Genomic DNA, 22,436 nt, shown 5'->3' with positions numbered 1-22,436 from the left:
CCCCTGCTATTGGGAAATTCAGAAATTATATTTTTGTTTTTCATATTTTTTTATCTAATTAATAGATTTCTTCGTTAATCAATTATAATACACATAATCTATTGATATTAGTCAAAAACTCAAATGAAAATTTATTATTGCTTATTTATTACCGGTCTGATAAATATTTTGAGATCAAAATACCTTATAAGAATGAAAATATACCTCCACACATGTATAAGATACAATAATTTACAAAAATAATTTGGTCCAAAAAAATTATTTAACCTATAATAAAAAATAAGTATAAATTTACACTCAACCTTTTAATTATTATTAACAAATTCAATTAATTATGAATAAAAAAACAATCTACTAATCTCTATGACATAATTTCGAGACCTCCTATATGAAGGCTCCCCTGGTTCCTTTATAAATTTTCGGTCATTACATTGGTAAATTTTTCAGTCGTTAAATTTTTTCAGGTACCATTTCGATCGATAATCTTCACAAATTATAACAGATTTTAGTCCAACTGTTAAAATTGAATTTAATGAATACTAAGAACGAGGGAACCGAATTGACCAAAATCACAATATGTTCAAGTTAGTAACCAAAATTGTCTCATTTAGGCGACTTGAGCATAAGCCGTCAAGGGGCGCAGGGTTGATGGCGAGTGATCTGTGCAGAGAACAGCTGAACCAACAAACATTATCTCGTACAGAATTCACTCCCATCGCCCACATATCAACACATTCTTTTACGACATTTAAATGGATAACTGCTTCAGAGCTTCACCATATGCCAGAGTCTAACCTCAATCCTTCCTAAACAACACATCATCAGGGTCAGCCCGTCCGCGACATCTATATCAACTAGAAAGCAGTTATGCTCGAAAAAATACAACCCTTATCAACAAAAAACAATCCGAAAGTTGAGCACCGGGCATAATTGAAGTGCACGAAAGCAATTAGCATTGCAACAAATTCCACATAGAGACGGGTGACTAATTGGCAAAGTACCGCGAGTGAACAAACTAATCAATTGATGGGAGCTAACTAGGAATAAATGATTGAAAAACTAAATCCAATATCAGAACAGAAAACTGAGTCACATGATGCCTGATATTTCATCATAAACATAGCTCGATTACTAAACAACACTGGCGTAGTAAATTCCAACACAATGGGGCAAAACCAAAGAGTTCCAATTACTGTATCAGGGCACTTAGAAAAGTGATGTTCCTTTCCCCTTCTTATCTCCACCAATCTCAAAATGCTTGCACCTCTGCAAAGATATTGACATATGAAGCAAATGTAAGCACAGAGAAGGAATATGATTTGAGGGAAAAATGCAAAACAGAACACCAACCTTGATTGGGTGCTGGGAGACATGTTTGCAGCCTTGGCATTGCAGCCTCAACACAATTTTCTTAGTCGTTTTTGCCTAATCAAGAATAACAACCACCCCAGTTATTTATAAGAAATCATTTCGATTAGCATCTCTGCACAATGCACCCGCAATTTTTTCCATCAACCTTGCTCATTATCCAATAGGTGATGTTGTTTTAATGTTGGAAATATGATTTTCACCTTATGGGAAACTAAAGAAGTGCAGTGAAATTAATTATGGAACAAAGTTCACCTTCTTGTGGAAGACGGGCTTGGTCTGACCACCATAACCTGACTGCTTCCGATCATAACGGCGCTTTCCCTGAGCAGCTAAGCTATCTTTTCCCTTCTTGTACTGTGTAACCTTATGCAAGGTGTGCTTTTTGCACTCCTTTGATTTGCAGTAAGTCTTCTTTGTCTTAGGAACGTTCACCTGCAAACATCAAATCAAATCATTAAAGAAAAAACTCAAAAATACCAACAAAAACAAGAAAAACAAAAAGATAGAGATTTGCAGAATCATAAGCATAAACTCCACAAAAACTGGGTAAAGACATGCCGCATTGGTGTGAAAATGATGTTATCCCAATTTCTTGCAATTAAAGAGAGGTAGCAATATCCATTCACATGAACATAATCAATTCAGAGAAATTAGTATCACTAGCAACCTCAGATCAACTACCGAAAGCAAACCCCAAAATTCAAGCTCAAAAAAGAGAAAAGACGGTACAATACTAATTCCCATAAACTCAAAGAAGTAATTTCAAGAAGAAAGAGGTAATCTATTAGCATCGAAGAACAAATCAAAGAGAGTGAGATTACCATGGCTTACGGCTGGAAAAGCTCTGTGCGACAAGACTTGTGAAACCCTAGAAGAAGAAATGTCGTATAAAAAGATAATAGAATGGGCCGGCCCAATTATAGGGCCCGCTCAGCTATTCATTGTCTTCCAACTTAACTAACTTACTCAATAGAATTCCATCTTTTAGCATAAAATCTGAATTTATTTCATTTAATTGGGTTACGGAATAAACTTTGGATTTTTCAGTATTTTAAATTCGAATAAATTTTTTTAATATTTTTATATAAAGTATAAAAAGAATATGTGATATTTTATTTATGTTTACATATAACATATAAAATTAATATTTTAATAATTTAAAAATAATGCTATAATAAATATCTTAAAAGTTTTAACATTTTAAAGAATATAAATTTATAATATATATTTTATGAAGTAAATGAAAATGTGATGATTATGAAAGGCATAGAGCAGATAATAAGATTGGAAGGAATAGGAGAGCTAAATTAGTGTATGTGAGAGAGAGAGAGAGTATTTGTACATTACAAAATATCTTCTACCATAAAAGCCGTAATCCCACGGTTCAAATCTCTTCATCTCAAAACCAACGGCTGATGCCAATTTCTGCCCTTTCTGTATAATCCCCCACCCCTTCCCCCAATTTCTCTCTTTCAGTAAACCCTCCGCATTTTTTCTCTCTAGGGTTTTACACTTTGTCTCGACGACCCAACAACAAAGACAACCCATCCAAAGGTACCAGTATTTATTTTTTATTCTTTTCACTTTTCCGGACTCTAATTGGCGCAGGCATGTTTTTAGCCTTGGTATATGCATGAAATCGTTCGCTTATTTGGTTTCGGGGTTTCATTTGGGGGTTTGTGTTTTTTTTTTTTTTTTTTTTTTTTTGGCGGTTCTCTTAGTTTTTCTTTATGCAACTCTGTGTTTTTGGAATTGGCATAGGCCAGCATCAGCTTGCCGAGGAAAATGATTAAGGGAACAGGTTTTTTTTTTCTTTTCCTGTGGGCTTCTGTTTTCTGGTTGTTGTGTATTGATTGACTCTGCTTGTTTGCAGTTCGAAGGTGCTGAATCTGATTAAATGATATCCTCATAATATCTGTGAGGATGGATTTTGTATGGTTTCTTGCTTTTGCGGATGGGGGGAAAGAGATTAGTTCTGATATGAAGTTTACTTGGAACTGTTGCCTGATTGCATTTCTTATAAAGTATAACAGATATCATGTATAATTTGATTTAAGATGTAAATATTTTTTGTTTTTTTTATTCCAAGGATGCCAGCTGAGGAGATATGTCTAGACATTAGCTGTTCTTTTTGTTCAATTGCCTATGATTTCAGTACATTTTAGAAAGGCTTGGTCACTATGGCAGGTCAGAGCAATGGCTTTCTTTAGAAGAGCTGGAAGTGTATTACGGAGAACTGTGACTAATAACCTCAATCAGGAAATCTCGTCTTCCAGACCTTCCATCTTACAAGCAATAAGATGCATGTCTACTTCAAAGGTCTTTGTTGGAGGTGCAATACCATTTCTTTTGGGACCTTTGATTGACCAAGTCTTATCCTAATATTTATTGCATGAAATTTTGTATCATATATTAACATTAGATATTGCAGGACTATCATACAGCACAGACGACACAAGTCTGAGGGAGGCTTTTGATAAGTACGGAGAAGTTGCTGAAGGTCACATGATCATCACCCCATCAATTGTGAATTTTCAGTAGTTTGTGATAAATTGTGTCATTGTGTGGCAGTCGCATTATGTGTATCCTTGTGTCCTAGTTCTGCATATACATGATTGCTCGGTATCTTTATCTATGAGTGGATGAGATATGAAAACTGACCAGTATCATGCTGAAGATAGATTTTGATAAGAAAAAGATTTTAACTAGAACATGTATTAATTGGACTGACTGCTGAGTTACCTATGGCATTTGTTGATGAATGCTGGAACTTGTGTGAGATGGAGTTTCCTTGAATTCTTTGTGTAGTTGCATGTGCGAGCTCTTGTTTCTTTGTGATAGCTTTTGTTGCATGCATAAGGGCCCAAATGATGGCTTTGATTTTCTTATTAGCTATATTTTGCTGAGACCTATGTTACCAAAGATATAATAACTTTGGACAATGGACCAGGCTGTTAGTCTGCATCACCAACTACATCTTTTTGTTGGACATAGCATGCGACATCTTGATGCTTTATGAAATGATTAATTGTATTGCAGGATGGACTTTATTCTCTTGAATGCTTGATGTTTTCTTTTTTGCAACATATGTTGGGTTTGGAAGCAAATAGACTTCTTTTTGTTGATGCTGGAAATCATTGTACTGATTGCAGCAAGGGTAATTGTTGACCGTGAAACTGGTAGGTCCAGAGGATTTGGTTTTGTTACATATTCTTCTGCTGAGGAGGCATCTGCTGCCATCCAGGCTTTGGATCAGCAGGTGTGATTACCCTGCTTGTAGCTCTTTGCTCTAGTTTCATGTTGCATTTGACAAAGTCCAAAGTCTTTTTTTCTATAGTAGTGTTATTGTAGTTTTCTTTTGAACTTTAACTAATGATATTCCATTTTGGCATTCCCCTAGGAACTTCATGGTCGTAGAATAAGAGTGAATTATGCAAATGACAGAACCCGTGGTTATGGTGGTGGAGGGTTCAGAGGTGGCAACTTTGGTGGGGCAGGTGGCGGTTACAATGCCGGTGGTTTTGGTGGGGGCTATGGTGCTGGTGGTGGTTATAATAACAATGATGGTTATGGTGGAAATTATGGTGGTGGCGGTGCTGGTTATGGTGGCAGTGGTTATGGCGGTGGTTCAAATTTTGATTCTGGGGCCAACAGTTATGGAAGTGGCGCTGGGACCAATGCCTATCCTGCTGGTGGAGAGAGCCAAACTGGCATTGACAATTATACAAGCAGTAATAGTTATGGTGGTGAGAACTTGAGCTACGGTGGTGATGGTCAAAATTTCGGCGTTGCTGGTGGTGTTGGGGGCAGTGACAACTTTTTCAGCAGTGGTGAGGGAGCTGGCAGCAGTGGGGTTGGGGACAAGCTTGCCGATGAAGAAAGCATTCATATTGGAGGTGCTGATGAAGATTTAAGTCAAGTTGGTCCATTGGAGGGAAACTTCAGAGACGATGATGACACCCCTGACAACTATGCTGATAGAAGGGGTTGACGGAGGGTCAACTTATTACCGGACTGAGACCAATTCCTTTGGTAGAGAGGTCATGGAAGCTGCATTGAACTTTATTTTATTTGTAGGACTTGATTTAGTTGTCTTTTCACTTCGAGAGTCTCTTGAGCTATTTCTTCTTGTGCGTGGTTTATGTTAGTGTCTTAAAATTTATAGCTCGAATGTTGTATTTGGTTCTTTTCATGTTTAGTGTTTTTGAATCAATGTCACTTTCAGAAGCTATCGATTGAAGTTCTGCACAATCATAATTGTAACTTGACATAATTGAAGGAGTAGGATTTCGGATTTCAAGATCTTTAGTAACTTGTCTGCGATGAGCTCTATTGCAAAGGTTGAAAACAAGTATGAAATCTTCATTGATAAATCATGAAACATCAGACTGCAAAAAATTATTAACAGAGCAAAAAAGATGCAAACTCAGCATACAACTATTGTGCTCTGCAATTTTTACCCTTCTATTTCCTTTATTTGCTTTTCTTTAATGTCAATGTTCATCGGTTGATAATAATGCTCTTTGAGCTTTCAAAACTGCAGGAGAGCCTTTCCTTGCTTTCTCTATAATTTGCTGTATCAACAGCTTCTCCATTTCATCATCTTCACTCTCATCCTGGCTGCTGCACACAATATCATTTGACATGGTGTGAAGCTCTTCCTCAGTTCTTCGATCAAACACCATTTCTCGACTCCCATTGGAGAACAAATACTGTTTCATGTCCCCATCTTGAACCCGAACACTGTTCTCAAACCCAAACTGCAAGTCTTCCTCGTCTGAGTCAGAGATCTTTGTGAACTCTTCGTATGCCTCATTGTATGCAGCCAGAGCATCACCTGATAAATTGATAACGACGGGCTGGTCCATAGATTGTGGCCAGTTTTTAGCAACCGGGCTATCACGGGTGGAGGAAGTTCCTGTTTTGTTGTCTGAGATCTCCCTTGATGGACGCACATGCTCGGATTCCATGTACTTGACCTTTCTCTGGCTGTTCTGGAGTGCTGTTTCAAGTTCCTTTATTCGTTGTTCAAGTCTTGATTGGATGACTTCATGCAAGCGCAAACTCAGCTCTCTGGGGGAGATGGAGTAGTGGGCTGAGTGGGGTGTGGAGTTACCGCTTCCATCCCGATCAGCATAAGGTTGGTCACCGGTCTTGGCACCAAACAAGTCGGCTCTTAATTCCCCCTTGACAACATCCGACACAAAATTTGGATCAAGCTGCAATATAGTCCATTAAAGGTGGTCGTATGAACAGTCTATTCAATATCTCAACAAGACGAATAACAGCGAAAAGATTACATATATATTTACATGCTTTTCTTCTTTTAGTCCAAGTATCATATTTATGCTAAAGCAGCAGAAAGACAGATCCTTAGAGAACACAGGAAGTGTTAATATAGAGACAGGATCCTCCAAGCCCAGATAAAGGCAAACATTATAACTATAAGTGGATTTGTTTAGGATACTATATGAATTACATATGCAACACAAATTTCTCCACAGTAATTGATATTCACTGGGCTAACATGAACCCTCGAGGATTCATATTTTGGTCTTATTTACTTGTGTAACTGAGTAACCAGTCACAGTTTTTATCAACTCTAGAGTGAATGAAAAAAATGGAGTGTGGAACTAATGCTAAGCCTTTTGCTTTTCACCTGCACTGCTCCCTCACAACAGACAGTAAAACAAAGAGAAGACAACAATATATGACGTCCGATATTCACGATGATAATATGTTATTTACTATTTCAACTTAAAAGATGAGATGCATGAAATCAACATTTGCCTCCAATTGTCAAGTGAATGCTCAAAACAATAAGGTGGAGGAAAAATCATCAAGATTGATAAGCAGTAGGGAGGAAGTCAAATCATCATGAGAAATCTCACATTAACTTAACAAGCACATCCTTCCAAATTGAGAACAAGAAAGCATGAGCATAATATGTTTACCTCAGCTGTGCTGGATATTTTTCTTTCCAATCTGGACGAGTTCATGTTTGATGCCAATCTCTCCAACTCAGCTTCAAGCTCTGCTTCAATTTTACTTAAAGATTCCTCATCAGCCTTCTGATCACAATGGTCCTCATTAGAATACCTTGAAGCATCATTCAATTTCTGAACAAGAGACAAAGCATGTACAGCATCATCAGAGCAACGATCATTATGCATGTCCTGTGATTCATAATCCTCTACAGCAAGCTCCTTTACAGTTAAAGAATCTTTCATCTCAAGCTCATCTTGGAGATCTTGAACCAGATTCTCAGACTGCTTCAACAACTTATTCAACTGTTCCATTTCCCGTTTATTTGCCAAGAAAGAAGATATAATGCCCATTGTTAATCCGAAGTAGAAAAGAAGAGCCCCATCAGATGATCCTGACCAAGGAGAGACGTTTAGCATAAACATCCCAAAAAAAAACTTAGCAACACGGTAGGCACAATATTATTCATGACAAAGCACCCTAACACAAAATAAATATTTCAAACCACAATGACATTACAAATACTTAAAGTGGTTGTACAGTTATCGAATTAACGAGTGGAATATTATTTCTGATTGAAAACCCAGGCCAAACTAGACTATTTCAAAGAAAACAAAATTTTGAAAGACTTAAAGTGGTTGCACACTTTTAATCACCACAGTAAAGAATACCACCCTATTAAGCTGCATTCTGAAGCAATATTTTTCAAGAAAAAAATATGATCTTTTTTTCCCATTACACTAAAGGTACATTTCCATCTTTCTTTAAATATGAGACCCAGGCATAATCCTGGTGGTATCAACATTATTGGCGACTAGCTAACAGTCGCAAAATGCTTAAGCCAATCATAATAAGAGGGAGGTGGAATATTTTGTCAATTTGATCCTTCAACTTGTGAAAGTGTAACTAGTTAAGAACCACAGGAAGCAAGGCACTTATTGGGATGCAGCCACTTATGCCCACCTGCCACTCAAAATCGAGCTTTTTATTGCCATGTTTACAAGGAAAAAGAGTTGTGCTTTTACAACCAGCTATAACTTTTGATTTAGTGACAAGTGTTTATTAGGAGGGAACCAAGGTCTTACAAACTGTTCACTATTTCCTTTTGGAACTAGCGTAGGATGGGACTATTTCAAACTATTCCTTAACTCTACTATCCTTGCAAGGAACTACTGATTGGAACTAGCAAAACCCATATTGAAAAGTAGATAGCACCCGATGCATAGTTTTACAATTTCACTCCACAACAGATGTGGGGTGGGGACGATTACATCAGCTTAGCCAAGCAGCCTGGGAAAAGAAACAATGATTGTGGAGTATTTCAGGTAAGTACAAGTTATCTTGTAAACAAGATAGCAGGCGTAGGAAGCTCCCATATGATAAAGACTACAGCATTTGTTTTAACCAAACTGAGGGACCATGTGTGTTCCTCACTTGTCTTGCTTCTTCAAAATAAACACATACAAAATGATTTTAGTATGATGCTGTCCAATAACTCATACAGTAACATATCCTCTATCTTACTACATCTGTTATAGATTATAGTTCTTATTTTCAGTTGTGGAAGTAATATCTGTCTGTTACTAGAAGTTGAGTACCAGGTTCATCCATGAAACCTGGTAGTGCTCTGAACTATATTTTTCCAATCCATATGTCATCACTTCTCATTAACCATATATTTCAGAACACAACTGCAAATGCAGATTGAACAGCTTTATCTCAATGGAAAAGATGAAAATTTTGAAGGCTACAGATGCGCATATGCCTAATGGAAACTGAATAATGTAAGATTATACTACCTGGCGCATTGTTGTGGTTTCCATTGGCCAGTTTACTAGAGTCAGTTCTTCTTAGAATAGGCTCCTTTCCTTTTCTAGCTTTAGCGTTCTTTTGTAACTTCACAGATGCAACATTGGGGAGTCTTGGAACACCAAGTACAGTCGTCCTCTCCTGTGCATAGGTATCCTTCTGCAACTTACATTTCCCTGTTCCACTCGGTTCACTGATGTAATCTTGAGGAGTTCTGCTGATAATTCTGCTTCCATCAGTCACAATAAATGGTCTCAAAGTCGGTTTCTGAAGTGGACTGGGACAATAAATGTATTCTTCAATTTCAGCATATTCTTTGTATAACTGAGCCATAAGACAACTTTCAAGAGAAGTTCGGGGTTGTATGAATTGACTATTAATCCTTCTACTTCTAATGCTACTTCTCTGTTTCCTAAAACCATAAGAAAAACCCATCTCTCTTGAAGAAGGTTCAGGCAATGAATCATTAGTAATAACTTCACCAATGCTGGAAGGTACTCTACCTTCCAAATCCCCTCGAATATCTTCACTGTTCCCAAACCCAGCTAAAGAATTTGAATCAGAATGTGTACCATAAGTCGCAAAGTTATCCAGCATTACCAGATTTTCATCTTTATATCCACTAGTTGAAGCAATATCTGCAGTAAAAGCATCTCTGCAAGACTTTTCTCCTTCTCTAGACATTTCTTCCTCAAAACATTTTCCCAACAACACTCTGCGGATTGGACAGCTCTTATCTGGTACCTTCTGTCTAATACTCGAGGACCCAGGTCTAACATTATTATGGTTCTCATAAGACAAATCTGACCAATTATGCTTACTCTTAAGATTCTTCAGACGCTGAGCTACATATCCAGCACCAGCAGCCGCTGCAACAATCCAAACATCCATTTTCGGAGTCCTTTGAACAAAGAAAACTTCTAAACCAGTTCAGCACAAAAAGTTCTTCGCCGGTTGTCAATCCTTAACCATCGAAATTCATTGGCATGGAAGGTCCACAGAAAGACAGGTTACAGAACCACCAAAATCAATCTCCGGTATTGTTCCAGTCATAAAAGGTTGGGAAAATGCAGTAATATAAACAAAATGCAGCCAGATATACCTTAAAAATTCTTCACAACAAATTCCAAAACAGACAATCCAAAACCAACACCAACACCTCAGCATTCAAATCAAGAACTAAACAAACCTCAGATTCTGATAAATTGGTCGTCCCATGGCAAAAGATTCTTAAAACCATTCATGACAACAAACCAAAAAGACCAAACAAGAAAAGTATGATTGAACTCAGACAATCAACAAGACCGAAGTTCAGACACCCTCACTCCTCAAGCTAACACGGAAAAGACCAAAATGAAAACTTTACCAGAGCATCAACGCCAAGAATGCAATCTCCATAAAGAACCAGGACAATCCAACGCAAATCCGTTTTCTAAAAATCCAAAACCACAAAACCCATCAACAGAAACAACCCATTTCAAAACCCTCCAGTTTCTTTCTCTTTCTTCCAAGATTTTGAATAGAACCCCAGTTGAAATACCCATGTGAACTGCAACAACCATCAAGAAAAAACGGGACCCATTTTCCTACCAAACCACACCAAGAACTGAAAAGGAGTAAAAACGAAGAGGGTTGGCCCAAACTGAGCTTCGGATTACATGAGAAGTAACTTTTGTATTGGTTGGCAAAGCATATCGTGTGTGTGTGTGTGTGTGTGTGTGTGTGTGTGTGTGTGTGAATTCGGGCCCCAAGATTTACAAGACGACGACGGAAATAGTAGAACGCATTTTGGTTCTTTTTCAGATATTTCTTGGCTTTTTTTTTTTTTCTTCCTAATATTTTTCATCTCTTAATACTTTTCGTTCGGATGATCCAAAGTTTAAATTACGAAATCAAAATATTTGTTTGCTCCAAAAATTAAATCTCCTTTTTCTGCACTTTGAAGGGAGAAAAATGAAAAAAAGAGCTGATCTTTTTGTCAGAATATTTTGTGTATATTCTGAATCACCTAAATTAATTAATAACATCAAATTTAAATTATTTATTCTATAATTTTAATTAAAATTTCGACGTATCAAGTACAAATTAAAATGACCATCTAATTATAAAAAAATAGTTATAAAAAATATTGATCTAATATAAATTATAATTTCGATAGTCATACATCAATAAAATTTTTCGTGCTTTATTACTCTTTTATTCATATAATTTCAAAACATATAACTTAGTATGCGACCGGTGGAAATTACTTTGTTTTTTCAGATAACATTAATCCCAAATGAAAAAATAATAAATCCAAATATGCTGGATTTTTCTTATTATTATTTTTAATTATCAGTCCATTAAATGCTAAGAAAATGTAGAAATCATTCTAATTATAAATTAAATAGTATAAAAGTATTCATCTATTTCAAATTATAACTTTGATCATCGTTTATTTTCATCTAGGGTTTTTTCTGCACTGATATTCAAAATTCTTGTAATTTCGGAACGTATAACTCAATATGGGACAGGTAGAAATTATGAATTTTAGATAATATAATCCAATTCCAAAGGAAGAAATAAATCAATATATGTTGGATTTTTTCCTTTTTTTTAAAAATTATTAGTCCATTAAATGCTAAGAAAAGGAAATCATGAAAGCCAGTATTGAAAGGTATGTTGAGACATAACACAAAGTGGAAGTCATAAAAATTGATTGATGAATTAATCATAAATATTTAATGCAAAACAAATGATATTAAAAGCCCCAACCCCACAAAAAGTCTATTTCTTTTCAAAAACAAAAACAAAAAAACAAATGCATCACCACAAAGAAGCTTTTTCAGCCTGTCTATTTGTTCTCTTTATTTATTTTATTTTTTTTATTTTTTTCTGAGGAACCCACCTCTCTAGTTGAATATCTTTTTAGCCAACCACTATAAATAAATGTGTGTTCAGAAAAAGAAAAAACCCACAATAGATAAATAAACCAAATAGTAGGATCCAATTTTTCTAAATCTTTATAGTATATATCACTGCAATTTATGCACCCCAAATAGTGATTCTCTTGCAATAGTTGATTGGCCAGGTTTAGGAGTTATGGTTGAATATGGCTATAATTCTGATCATAGATCAAATTAATATTTGTGTTGATTCTCACATAGTTATGTTTTGAGTTTTTACGATAGTATATTGACTATGACAATATCGACGATTTCACATACACAACCGCAATATTTTCTGATGGGCTGTGGGATGCAACTCATATTCTCTCATTTTTGTAACAAAAGAAAATTAAATATTCTTTTTTTTTTCCTATTTTCATTAGACGGATGATTAAACAATGTTAGATAACACAATAGCTCCGATTGTACTCATTATCACAAATTAAGACATGCTTTTAGTATTGTTTTGCACTCATGCTTTTCAGCTGCCTTAATTAATAAAACCAAATTCAACTTTGAGATGGTAATCTAATTCGAGTAAACGATGATGAATCAATCAACCCATCATGACTCCTTCGCACGTTCCATTCCAACCTTAGACTCGGACAATATATGTTCAATATTCTTTGAATATTGCCTATTGGGACCTAAATCACCTTTTTTTTTTCCTTTTCAATTGTCAAGGGCAGCTATAACAATTTGAATTTTTCTTGCAAACTAATATTTAACTCGAGTAAAAAATGCACGGATCCCTATTGCATCATATTCTTGGTTTTCAAGTGAAAATTCGTCATTTGGGGACCGTTTAACCCATTACCAGTAATGTAAGTTTTACTGACATAACATGTATAACATAAGATCCAAATTGGGTGGAATAGTGATGAATAAAATTCTTTCTAGAGGTGTGATTACAATATTAACTATTTTTTCCAAAAATTTCCAAGAAACAAAAGATGAAATAGAATATTATGAGGTTGCAATTAATAATGTTGTAGCCCATATATCTTAAATGCAGCAACATAGTCATGTAACCAACCTTTAACTATCTTGCAGCTTTTAGATATGAATAATAGATTATTATTCACTTGTAATGTAGATGATGATGATATTGGAAAATTCAGTTTATAAATCATTACTGTTTTATGCTCAATATAAAATCTACATTAAGGTCTTCTCTTTTGGCCTCTATTTATATAGCTGTGTCAGGGTACCTATTTCTTGGACCCAAAAGCGCTGCAAGAGACAAGAAGTCAAATTTATACCCTACTCAAAGAATTCATACATAATACCACTAGCGAAATTTTTAAATAATTAGCATCACCCACATATAAAAAAGAGTAAAAGAAAATAGACTACGTTCAAGAAATGTCTAATGATGAATAAAAATCGGTCAGACGTGACAGCCAAGTGCTTAAAGAATTCATCACATTACAAAAGATAAGATAATTCGACTTGAATCGCGTGATCTCATTATCTAATGATCCTTTCGGTTTGTAGGAAATTCTTCTATACGAGCACAAGGTAAGTTTTGAGGCTCTCAACAGAAAATCTTCATATGTTTTTCACCATAACAAGAGAAAGTAGATAGGGATGCAAGGATAACAAGAATGGAACCCTTATTAATTGAACTAAGCAACATTTCGCCTTAACGGCCATAGAATGAGGGAAAACTTAAGTGTATAAAAGCGTGACCGTGGTCTAGTCCAATGAGTTGATCAAGTCTTTGAAATTGTACACAAGCCAATCAGCTTTAGCTGCAACGCTTGCTCGAAGTTGGACTCCTCCATAGCATATAAACAAGTCAGCACCTCCCGGCTTACGGGCCTGTGGTTGCAACAGAAGGAAACCATGATAAAATACAGACGAATTGACTGGATACACAATTATGCAAATATGGGTTAAGACGACGTTGACATAGAAAAAGGAACTGATATGGTGACTTAAGAGAATCATGTTAGAATATCCACGCCAAGAAAGATGAAATAGAGAACAATGGCAACTGTTTCTGTATTGTAATGCAATCACATCAGGTTTGTCTTTCATTCCTTTTTTCAGGCTGCTAGCAGAAGTCAGAGGAAAATGAAGCATGAAATGTACTGGGAAAAGTGCTTGTCAACATAGAAATTCATTATACAACATGGAAATGACTTCAATTATTGGCAAGAAAAAAAAAGAGGGGCTGTTCGTTCAACTAACTTATGTAAAACTTATGTAAAGGATCTTATAAATTCATAAATCTTGTAATATGTTCTTAGAACTCATAAAATGATGGATGTTATTGTAAAAATAAGCTTTAAACCAATTGGATGAAATATGATAATAGAGCTTGCAAAATGTTTCTAATAATAATTTTGCAATTAATACAAGCAAAATTGAAAAAGTTTGTTAAGATTTTAAAACTAAGTTGGAAACTCCTACTTTTCTTATTATAAGCTCTTAACTTCATATTTTTGGATCAAATAAGTTTTTTCTCTAAAAATTTTACCAAACATTTTATAATATCTGATAGTCTATCAAATAACTTATTAGATATTTAAAAAGAGATAATAAGCACCTCCAAATATCCTCTATGTTTGCAGGAGGAAAGTAATATTTCTCACCTCAAGATCAGTTGCACCATCTCCAATCATGACTAAAGAATTGTATCCTTTAACCTGGAAATAGATGGGGAGGGACTTTTTACTATGCTTCAGGAGAGATGTTATGAAACCAGTATAAATCAACCAGCACCTGACCTTCCTAATCTGTTCAACGGCAGTGGCTTTCCCTCCACTTCTTGAAGTGGGCTCTTTAGTATCGAACCCCAAGAACTCGCCAGAGCTTCCAAAGAGAAGTTGATTGGCGTATATGTTCTCAAGTGGTATCCCAAGGATTGATGCGATGGGCTTCAAAAATATTCACATTAGGAGCTGAAATAATAATCTGCAGACGCATTATATTTCTGCCCCTACATGTTCATGTATTTGCAGTTTATGAGTAGATCAAACAGAACATACTGCACAACAATATGAACCATGGGTATCTATAAACTAGTAATTTGTCTCTCGACTTTGAGAGCTTACTGATGAAGGCACTCAAGTGAAAATTAAAATCCATTTGGTTTTAAAGAAAAGTATGAAGGAAATGTTTGTAGACATTTAGTCATTTGGATACATAGTAATTTGTAAGAAAGGGTAAATTACAACATTCCCTAAAGTTTGGCATAATTACGAATACCCCGTTGTTATTTGAAAAATTATCAATACCTTCCTAATTTTAACAACCACCTAACAATTAGCATAATTCATTAGGTTTCCATCCATTTTTTGTGGTGAACAGACCAAAATGCCCTTGTGGGTTAAAAATTATAATTTTATTTTTTAAAAAAAAAAATCTAATTTTTTATGAATTAAGTGGATAATTTTTTTTAAAATTTTTTAAAATTTTTCCATCCACCCTGTCCAATTTTTTTACAAACTTTTAATTTTTTTTTTTTTGTTTTTAAATACAGTAAAGGCAAAGTTGACAATTTCATACCTCCAACTAAGGATTACATAAGTTCCTCAAACATTAGAAGGGTATTTGTACTTTTTCAAACAATGAAGGGGTATTCGTAATTATGCCAAATCTTAAAGAAGGTAGTTGTAATTTACCATATTTTTTTTATGCATAATACTCAACAATCACATTCAGAAATTTTACAAAATTGCATTTATTGTCCAAAAGAAAGCATTGTGGAATTTCATAATTATTTTTTTCCTATTCCTACACTAAATTCTATATCCATACAGGAAAGTACATCTATTACAATCAATTGAAGAATGGCCAGCCCGCAACATGGGAAATGGTTATAAACAATAAAGGAAGAACTGATATAATAAACAATATGAGCTGTGAAGTTTCCCTTTATAGCATTTAAATTGATCTCTATTCTCTTAATAGCACAACATTAAGGCAGGTATTATTGTGCCGATCAAGAAGCAAAACTGCAAAAACCAAGACATATGGCTCTTCATCATAGGCATATCTACATCTTCCATCATCAATTTATTTTCACATTTATTTTCTTGATGGGTTCCGTCATTTATCTTTAGAGATCTCGTGGAAGATATTTTCTTCTGTATATTTGTCAACAACCTCAATATGCATGAAGGCAACTTAAATTTATAAAGCACAGCAATTTCTGGAGCTAACCATATAGATAGATACAGTATTCCTTTTTGCTCAGATCAATTGCAATACATGGAAAAAATCAACCTAGCGTTCCTCACATCAAATTAATGGCTTCTTAGGAGAGTGGCCGACATGCATTCTTTTTGTTGTATCCACTTTTATTTCCCATATAAAGGCTGAAGCATGATATCACACTTCATTATACAAGTAACAGGTAACAACAGAATCGTACTGTGGCAAGACAATCAAGGCAAGTGACCTAAAATATTAAATGCATTAATTTCTCGCATTCCTGTCACAGATAAAATACAAGGACAGTCCACTGAAGAAGTTCAGCATGCATAATTGTTCTATTCACATAACGCTGACATCACACTCAAGCTAGTGAATTTCAACCTCCCAGAATTGCAGGAGGATTCATGAATGTAAAACACACAAATAATCAATGTATATTACGACAAACTTAAAATAAGCAGCTCACATTTATCATTTGACGAAAACCTCCAGAGACCAGAAATACAGTCTTGTTTTTGTCTTTCAGCTTCTTCACCAACGCATCAATGCCAGGAGAAAGTCTAAATAACAGAAGTAATTAAGCCAATCATGCACTAACAAAGACAGAATAAAATTTAAAATAACAACAACAACAATAATAATAACAATAACAACATCACATTTGAAATTATTAACGCATGGCTACATAACAACCTCCCTTGACACCAGTTAACTGTAAAATGTGAACATAAAACTCCTTTGCAGGCGACACTTAGCAGAATACTATAACCTACCATAGTTAACACACATGTCCAACTCATATTGCTTTCCACAAAATAAATAAAACCCACTTTCAGACTTTCAGTTAATGTCAAACATCAAGGGGTCATGTGTAGAAGAGAACACAATAATGATAAACTTTGTGTCAAGTCAAACTAGGAATTTAAACTAAGAGGAAAGGCTACAATTCAAACAAATTAATTGCTGCTGGCAATTAATTCATAATTGCAGGCCGTGTCATGAGACTCTTCATTACTAGCCATCCCAAAACCATGATATGCATATATGTTTTCATACTTAAACAATGAATTAAATTTGGTTACCTATTAGTGATATAATTCTGCTCTTTAAGTCATTTGGTATAGCAAAAAATAAATCCCAAATCTTCCTATCCTCATTCACAAGTAAATCACAAACTTCTTCAAGCATTCTCAACATGTGTTAAATACATATGCCTACTTTAATCAAAGACTATAATCCTATAGTGGGAGTTTTGATAAGTGATAAGGCATCAGAATCTCACAACTATTTGAAAATTCTATATTATTAGACATATCCATCTGTTCAAATATAGTAAATTGGTTTCTATACTTCCACTTTTAGTTCCATGGTTTAGAAGTCAAATGTTTTGCTTGTACATTGTTGTATAGAAATACCATCGTGTTTATAATGTACTCGTGAAGCCATATCCAGAAACTGCATCGCTTTCTCAAATTCACCTAGCTTTTATGACATATAAACCTTAACAACTCTATGAAAAAGGCCCTGACCAAGATTAACAACTTTATCAGTATTTTTGTACACGAGCCTGCTCATGAAAAGTGCATGAGCTTTTTTACTCACTAATGCAGGTTATTTACAAAATATATTTTCTGTCACTTTCTTTTGAAGTGTTTTTTCTTGTTTTTTCAAGCATGAGAAGAATTCCAGTGCCAATAAGGGTAAATCATGTTTTATGCAGTAACATCATTAATTCCATACATATCCAGCTATACCTGAAGAAGCACTTTGTGCCCTTATTATTCTAGTTCTATTCCTCTCAGTAGCCGCTGTTTCTATATATCCACTTTTAAGAGCTCAAGATGATTTTATGTATATGAGGACCATATCCCTGGGCAGCATTCCCTTTCTAGGGAAGGGAACAACCACAGCATCATTGGTAAAAAGTGCAGATTTAATTGGTAAAAGTTTTACTTATGTATATGAAATTTTGTCTTATTGAGAAAAAGATCAGTATGATATGACAAATTTTCAGTAACTATATGACAATATCTGTACAATTACGTAATCTTCTAAACCTCTAATACTGTAAATCTCACTCACATCCAAAATATGCTGTTTTACAGTCTGATTCAGAAACACCCTTGTCTTGCTCTGACAATCTGTTTTACATTACAACTTCTAGCAGAAGTTATCGTATTATGCTGAGGAAGGATGCACACAATAAGCATGGAATTGGAAATGGAGTGACGGCTGAAGCAACATAGTCACAGGACTCACAACTTGCTCTGTCAAGAATAATATTTCCAAAAAGATTTAAATGTTCACGGTATTCCATTTCTCTAATATTTTCTACAGTATAAAATTTTACAGTGAAGGAATTTTCAATAAATTTTTCTTATGATACATCATGTCTAGCATGTCTAATCGAGACTTAACAAGTAAGACACCATATATCATACATTAATATTACTACCTTAAAATGTGTGTAAAAAAGCAGTCAATTTAAAACTGATGGCTGATGCAACATTTTTAAAGTGTCCGTGAAAATAAATATGAAAGACATACAAATCAAAAGACAAAGTTTTGTACCTTGGAGGTCTCTTCTCAAGGAACTCCTTCACTTGGGACAGTGACGGGTTAAAAAGAGATAATCTGGCAGCCAAGGCTTGCTCAAAAGGAACAGAACCACTCATCGCCCTGGCAGAGCCAACAAAGTAAAATAAAATACAAATGGCATAGTTGCGGTCATAAGTCAAGAACGACTTTCCACCAGTAGAAAAGTAATGAGAACCTGGCAGTCCATTCTGCGACAGCCTTTCCAGCTCCACAAAACTCTGCCAGCTCATCAATCCCCTCATCCACGCACACTGTACTATCCACATCAAAGCATACAGCATCGGCAGTTCTCCACACATCAAGGACCTCTTACAAAATAAAAAGAAGCAGCTACAATCAGCAGCAATTACTACATATTCAAGATCATAGAACTTAGACCAAATTCATGCCACGCCAGGCACTACAGCCATTGCAAAAGGTTTTAGGCAGGGTAATCAAATTCTTCAACATTATTAAATTGAAACCCTGTCTGGTGCCATTTTTCCAACTGATCATAGATATATGATGAGTATACAGCTCAAAAGAATGTATTAGGACACTTAAGCTGCACCTTTGGATGGTAATGTGTTGTCAAAATGGGTTGCTGCTGAGCCCTCCAATGGTTGAAAAGAAGCAGCAATTGAATTTAAGGATTTTGGATTTCTCATTATCCAAGTTGGACTAATCAATACCCTCTTTGCCACTTTTGGAGGCAATGCAGGAACAAGAATTGAGTTTTGTTGCCTACTACTAAAAGAGTGAATTGGCTTCAAATTGATCCGCGCACTCATCAATCCTTCCATCAAAAGTATCTGCCCATAACACAATGGGAATGAGTGCATATGCATGAAAGTAGAAAGACAAAACATGGAAATGCATTTCAGTGCAAGGCATATCATACTATTAAAAGAGTTTAACCCTTCTTCTGAATCCAACTCTTGCTTTACTGTCAAATTGATCAAACAAATGCTCCGACAGAATTGTAAGGAATGATCAATATCAAATTTCATATCCTTTTGTTGCATTTAAAGGTAGTTCAGATGCTGATAGGATATAGGAAAAGCTTTTCAAAGTAAGCTGTTAATCCTCTACCGAATTCAGAGTATATATATTTATCTCCATACAAAAAATAACATGCTTGTTTTATAGTATTTTATGTTTTAAAAATTTGATCATATGGCAAAGTCCTTTGCAGACTACTCTGAACCGGGTATCTCCATGATCTTAGGCTGTCAGGAACTCTTGCCTGATAATAAAAGCTACAAAGGCATTCAATACTGAATTAGGAGAACAATCAATTATATTATTGGATACATCAATATTTTAAAAACTGATTAAGTACAATAAATGAATTCATATGAAAATATACTCTAGATCAAATGTGAAATTGCTACAGAAGTAGTCTTATCAACCAATGTTCTTAGTATATATTTGAAGCCAGAATCTCTTAGCTGTTAAGTCTTGATGCTTCAACTTTGAAACTTACAAAATTTGATTGACTCCTCAATATTCAACTTGGTGCTGCATAAAAAGAAACCAATCAGTGTCCCCTTTATTAATAGGTTATATTGTTCAATTTTTATAGGAAATAGGTCAAATAGTTTCCTTCATAAACCTTTTTCTCTCAATAAGACTGCAACACCCAATGTCAACAGGCTATGGTTCAATGTCTATACTTTTGGTCAAACCAAGAAGAAATCTTCTTCACAAGGTAAGCACTTAACTTCTTTTGAGGTTGCATTTGGATTGAAAATTTAGAAATTTAAATTCCAGAAAACTAAATTTGTTTAATTGTTTGAATAATTTCAAGCTGCAAAATGTTAGGTCCGTTCTGAAGTTGGAGTGGATATTTCTGGGCTGAGAATCTTTGCAAAAGAAACCACCATTACAGAAACTAGATAGCATGAGCATTCAACTTGAGGGAGATATGATCTCTTGATATCACGAGTCTTCAAGTACAAAATTACTTTCTCTCAGACACTTACAGGAATATTTCATGGCAAATAGTCTTGAAAGAATATTTAACATAAAAACTTATACTCGTTGTTCTCTTATTTTCAGAAAAATGATAGTCATTTTAATGGTAAATCAATTCATCTAAAGTTGATCCATTTTCTGTCATAGAAAAATTATTCAAAAGAGAATATGCATGGCTGGTTTTTGCATGCCAAAAAGAGATAGTTCTTTGCGATTATGTTAATCCTTTTGGTTGACCTAACTTTAGCAAATATTATTCCAAAATCTTGAAAAATGAAACTTTAAGAAATTTGTCGTGCAACATTTTTTTGAATCACATCAATAACTTAAGAACTGGAATTGAAAAACATCAAGTAAATCTTTTTGGCAATTTTTTCACAATTTACGGTTCTAAGCATGCAATCAATTGCTAACAACTCAAAATGGAAAAGAAAAAAAATCAATTGCTAACAAACTCATTATAAAATAACTCCGAAAAAGTAAAAGCACCAAATTTTAGGTTCAGACAACATTGTTTAAACTTAATCTAGTTTTAGTCGAATGCAAACATTACTACGCATCATACGAGCGCAGAGAAACATGTAATTTGGTGCCACTAAACCACAATCAGTATCTTCAAGTACTAAGACACGTCCTGATAGATCAATCTATTTCCGATTACCAGATACAACTTCAAACTTTATGCCCTTGAACGTTTCACAGCAGGTAAAATGTGGAAATGCAAAGGAGCATGCATCAAGAACCAAATGAGGAGTATTTTTATGTCATATTGCAAAACATAGTAAAGAATAAACAGTAAAACGAACAGAGACACACCATTCACACAAATATTTCGAGCAAGAGAGAATACTTCGGACAGGATATTCTGAATCATCAACAAATCCACTAAAGATCTTTACGAACGCAAAACATTAACCCAACCTAGACATTCATGTATCGTTTCAAGTTCTAGCGGACCCAGTAAATCAACAATGCTGATAAATGAAAAGGCAAACTAAAAGCACAGAAAGAATAATTGATACAATTGGGTAACACACCTGCAGGACCTGAAAATTTGAGAATTGGAAATCAAACTTCTCTCTTGGTTTAAATGCTCTTCTGATTTGCCTTTGTAGCTACAGCCTACACCAATTTTCCACAAAGCATACACGAACGGATACGGGTAGCGGCGGGGCTAGGCGGAGGACAGCGTCGACAGTCGGGCGGAGGTGAATTGTGCTGACAGAGTGCGGGCGAATGTCTTGAGCAAGAAAAAGGATCCGGAGAGAGTGAGGAAAGACGAAATGAGGAAAAGAAAAGAAACATTTTATTTTTAAACTAATTAATTATTTTAAATTCAGATAACTTATGCCGATAATTTTAAATTTAATTACACAAACATCCAATATTTTTTATAAAATTATAAATATATTTCTTAATCTTATAATTATAATTATAATTTATAAACATACTTTAAATACTCATTAACAAAAACTTAGACAAAATATACGTGTAATTTTACAAAATATAAAGAATATTTGTATAATATACTTAATATCATGGGGTGTTATTTTAATTTATACTTGAAATTAAATCAGGGGAACATTAATTATCATAAACAAAATTATCCAATTATTTTGTTTT

At 34.8% G+C, this 22,436-nt stretch overlaps 4 protein-coding genes across 5 annotated transcripts; 1 reads left to right on the top strand and 3 right to left on the bottom strand.

The window, feature by feature from the left end:
• Positions 928-2,329, bottom strand: LOC105168869 (60S ribosomal protein L44). The gene is made up of 4 exons (XM_011089054.2): positions 2,193-2,329; positions 1,624-1,803; positions 1,351-1,425; positions 928-1,266 (listed from the first exon to the last, which is right to left on the bottom strand). The coding sequence occupies exons 1-4, from the start codon at positions 2,193-2,195 to the stop codon at positions 1,207-1,209; spliced, it is 318 nt and encodes a 105-aa protein (XP_011087356.1). The 5' UTR covers positions 2,196-2,329; the 3' UTR covers positions 928-1,206.
• Positions 2,739-5,606, top strand: LOC105168868 (glycine-rich RNA-binding protein 2, mitochondrial-like). The gene is made up of 5 exons (XM_011089052.2): positions 2,739-2,925; positions 3,559-3,703; positions 3,803-3,871; positions 4,524-4,630; positions 4,772-5,606. Exons 2-5 carry the CDS (start codon positions 3,568-3,570, stop codon positions 5,360-5,362), a joined length of 903 nt encoding a protein of 300 aa, XP_011087354.1. The 5' UTR covers positions 2,739-2,925; positions 3,559-3,567; the 3' UTR covers positions 5,363-5,606.
• LOC105168867 lies at positions 5,481-10,970 on the bottom strand. Its single transcript, XM_011089049.2, has 3 exons — positions 9,156-10,970; positions 7,326-7,750; positions 5,481-6,590 (listed from the first exon to the last, which is right to left on the bottom strand). Exons 1-3 carry the CDS (start codon positions 10,054-10,056, stop codon positions 5,865-5,867), a joined length of 2,052 nt encoding a protein of 683 aa, XP_011087351.1. The 5' UTR covers positions 10,057-10,970; the 3' UTR covers positions 5,481-5,864.
• LOC105168866 (phosphoserine phosphatase, chloroplastic) lies at positions 13,450-22,101 on the bottom strand. Of its 2 annotated transcripts, XM_011089048.2 has the most exons (9): positions 21,851-22,101; positions 20,323-20,357; positions 19,408-19,648; positions 19,033-19,165; positions 18,831-18,938; positions 16,726-16,819; positions 14,828-14,977; positions 14,693-14,746; positions 13,450-13,916 (listed from the first exon to the last, which is right to left on the bottom strand). In XM_011089048.2, exons 3-9 carry the CDS (start codon positions 19,637-19,639, stop codon positions 13,791-13,793), a joined length of 897 nt encoding a protein of 298 aa, XP_011087350.1. In that variant the 5' UTR covers positions 19,640-19,648; positions 20,323-20,357; positions 21,851-22,101; the 3' UTR covers positions 13,450-13,790. The 2 variants fall into 2 exon arrangements, with proteins under 2 accessions (XP_011087350.1, XP_011087349.1); XM_011089047.2 differs by lacking the exon at positions 20,323-20,357.

This window comes from Sesamum indicum, linkage group LG8 (genome assembly GCF_000512975.1).
Source record: "Sesamum indicum cultivar Zhongzhi No. 13 linkage group LG8, S_indicum_v1.0, whole genome shotgun sequence".
NCBI lineage: Eukaryota > Viridiplantae > Streptophyta > Magnoliopsida > Lamiales > Pedaliaceae > Sesamum > Sesamum indicum.
Note: the sequence above shows the minus strand (reverse complement) of the source record. Positions and strands in the feature narration are given on the sequence as shown.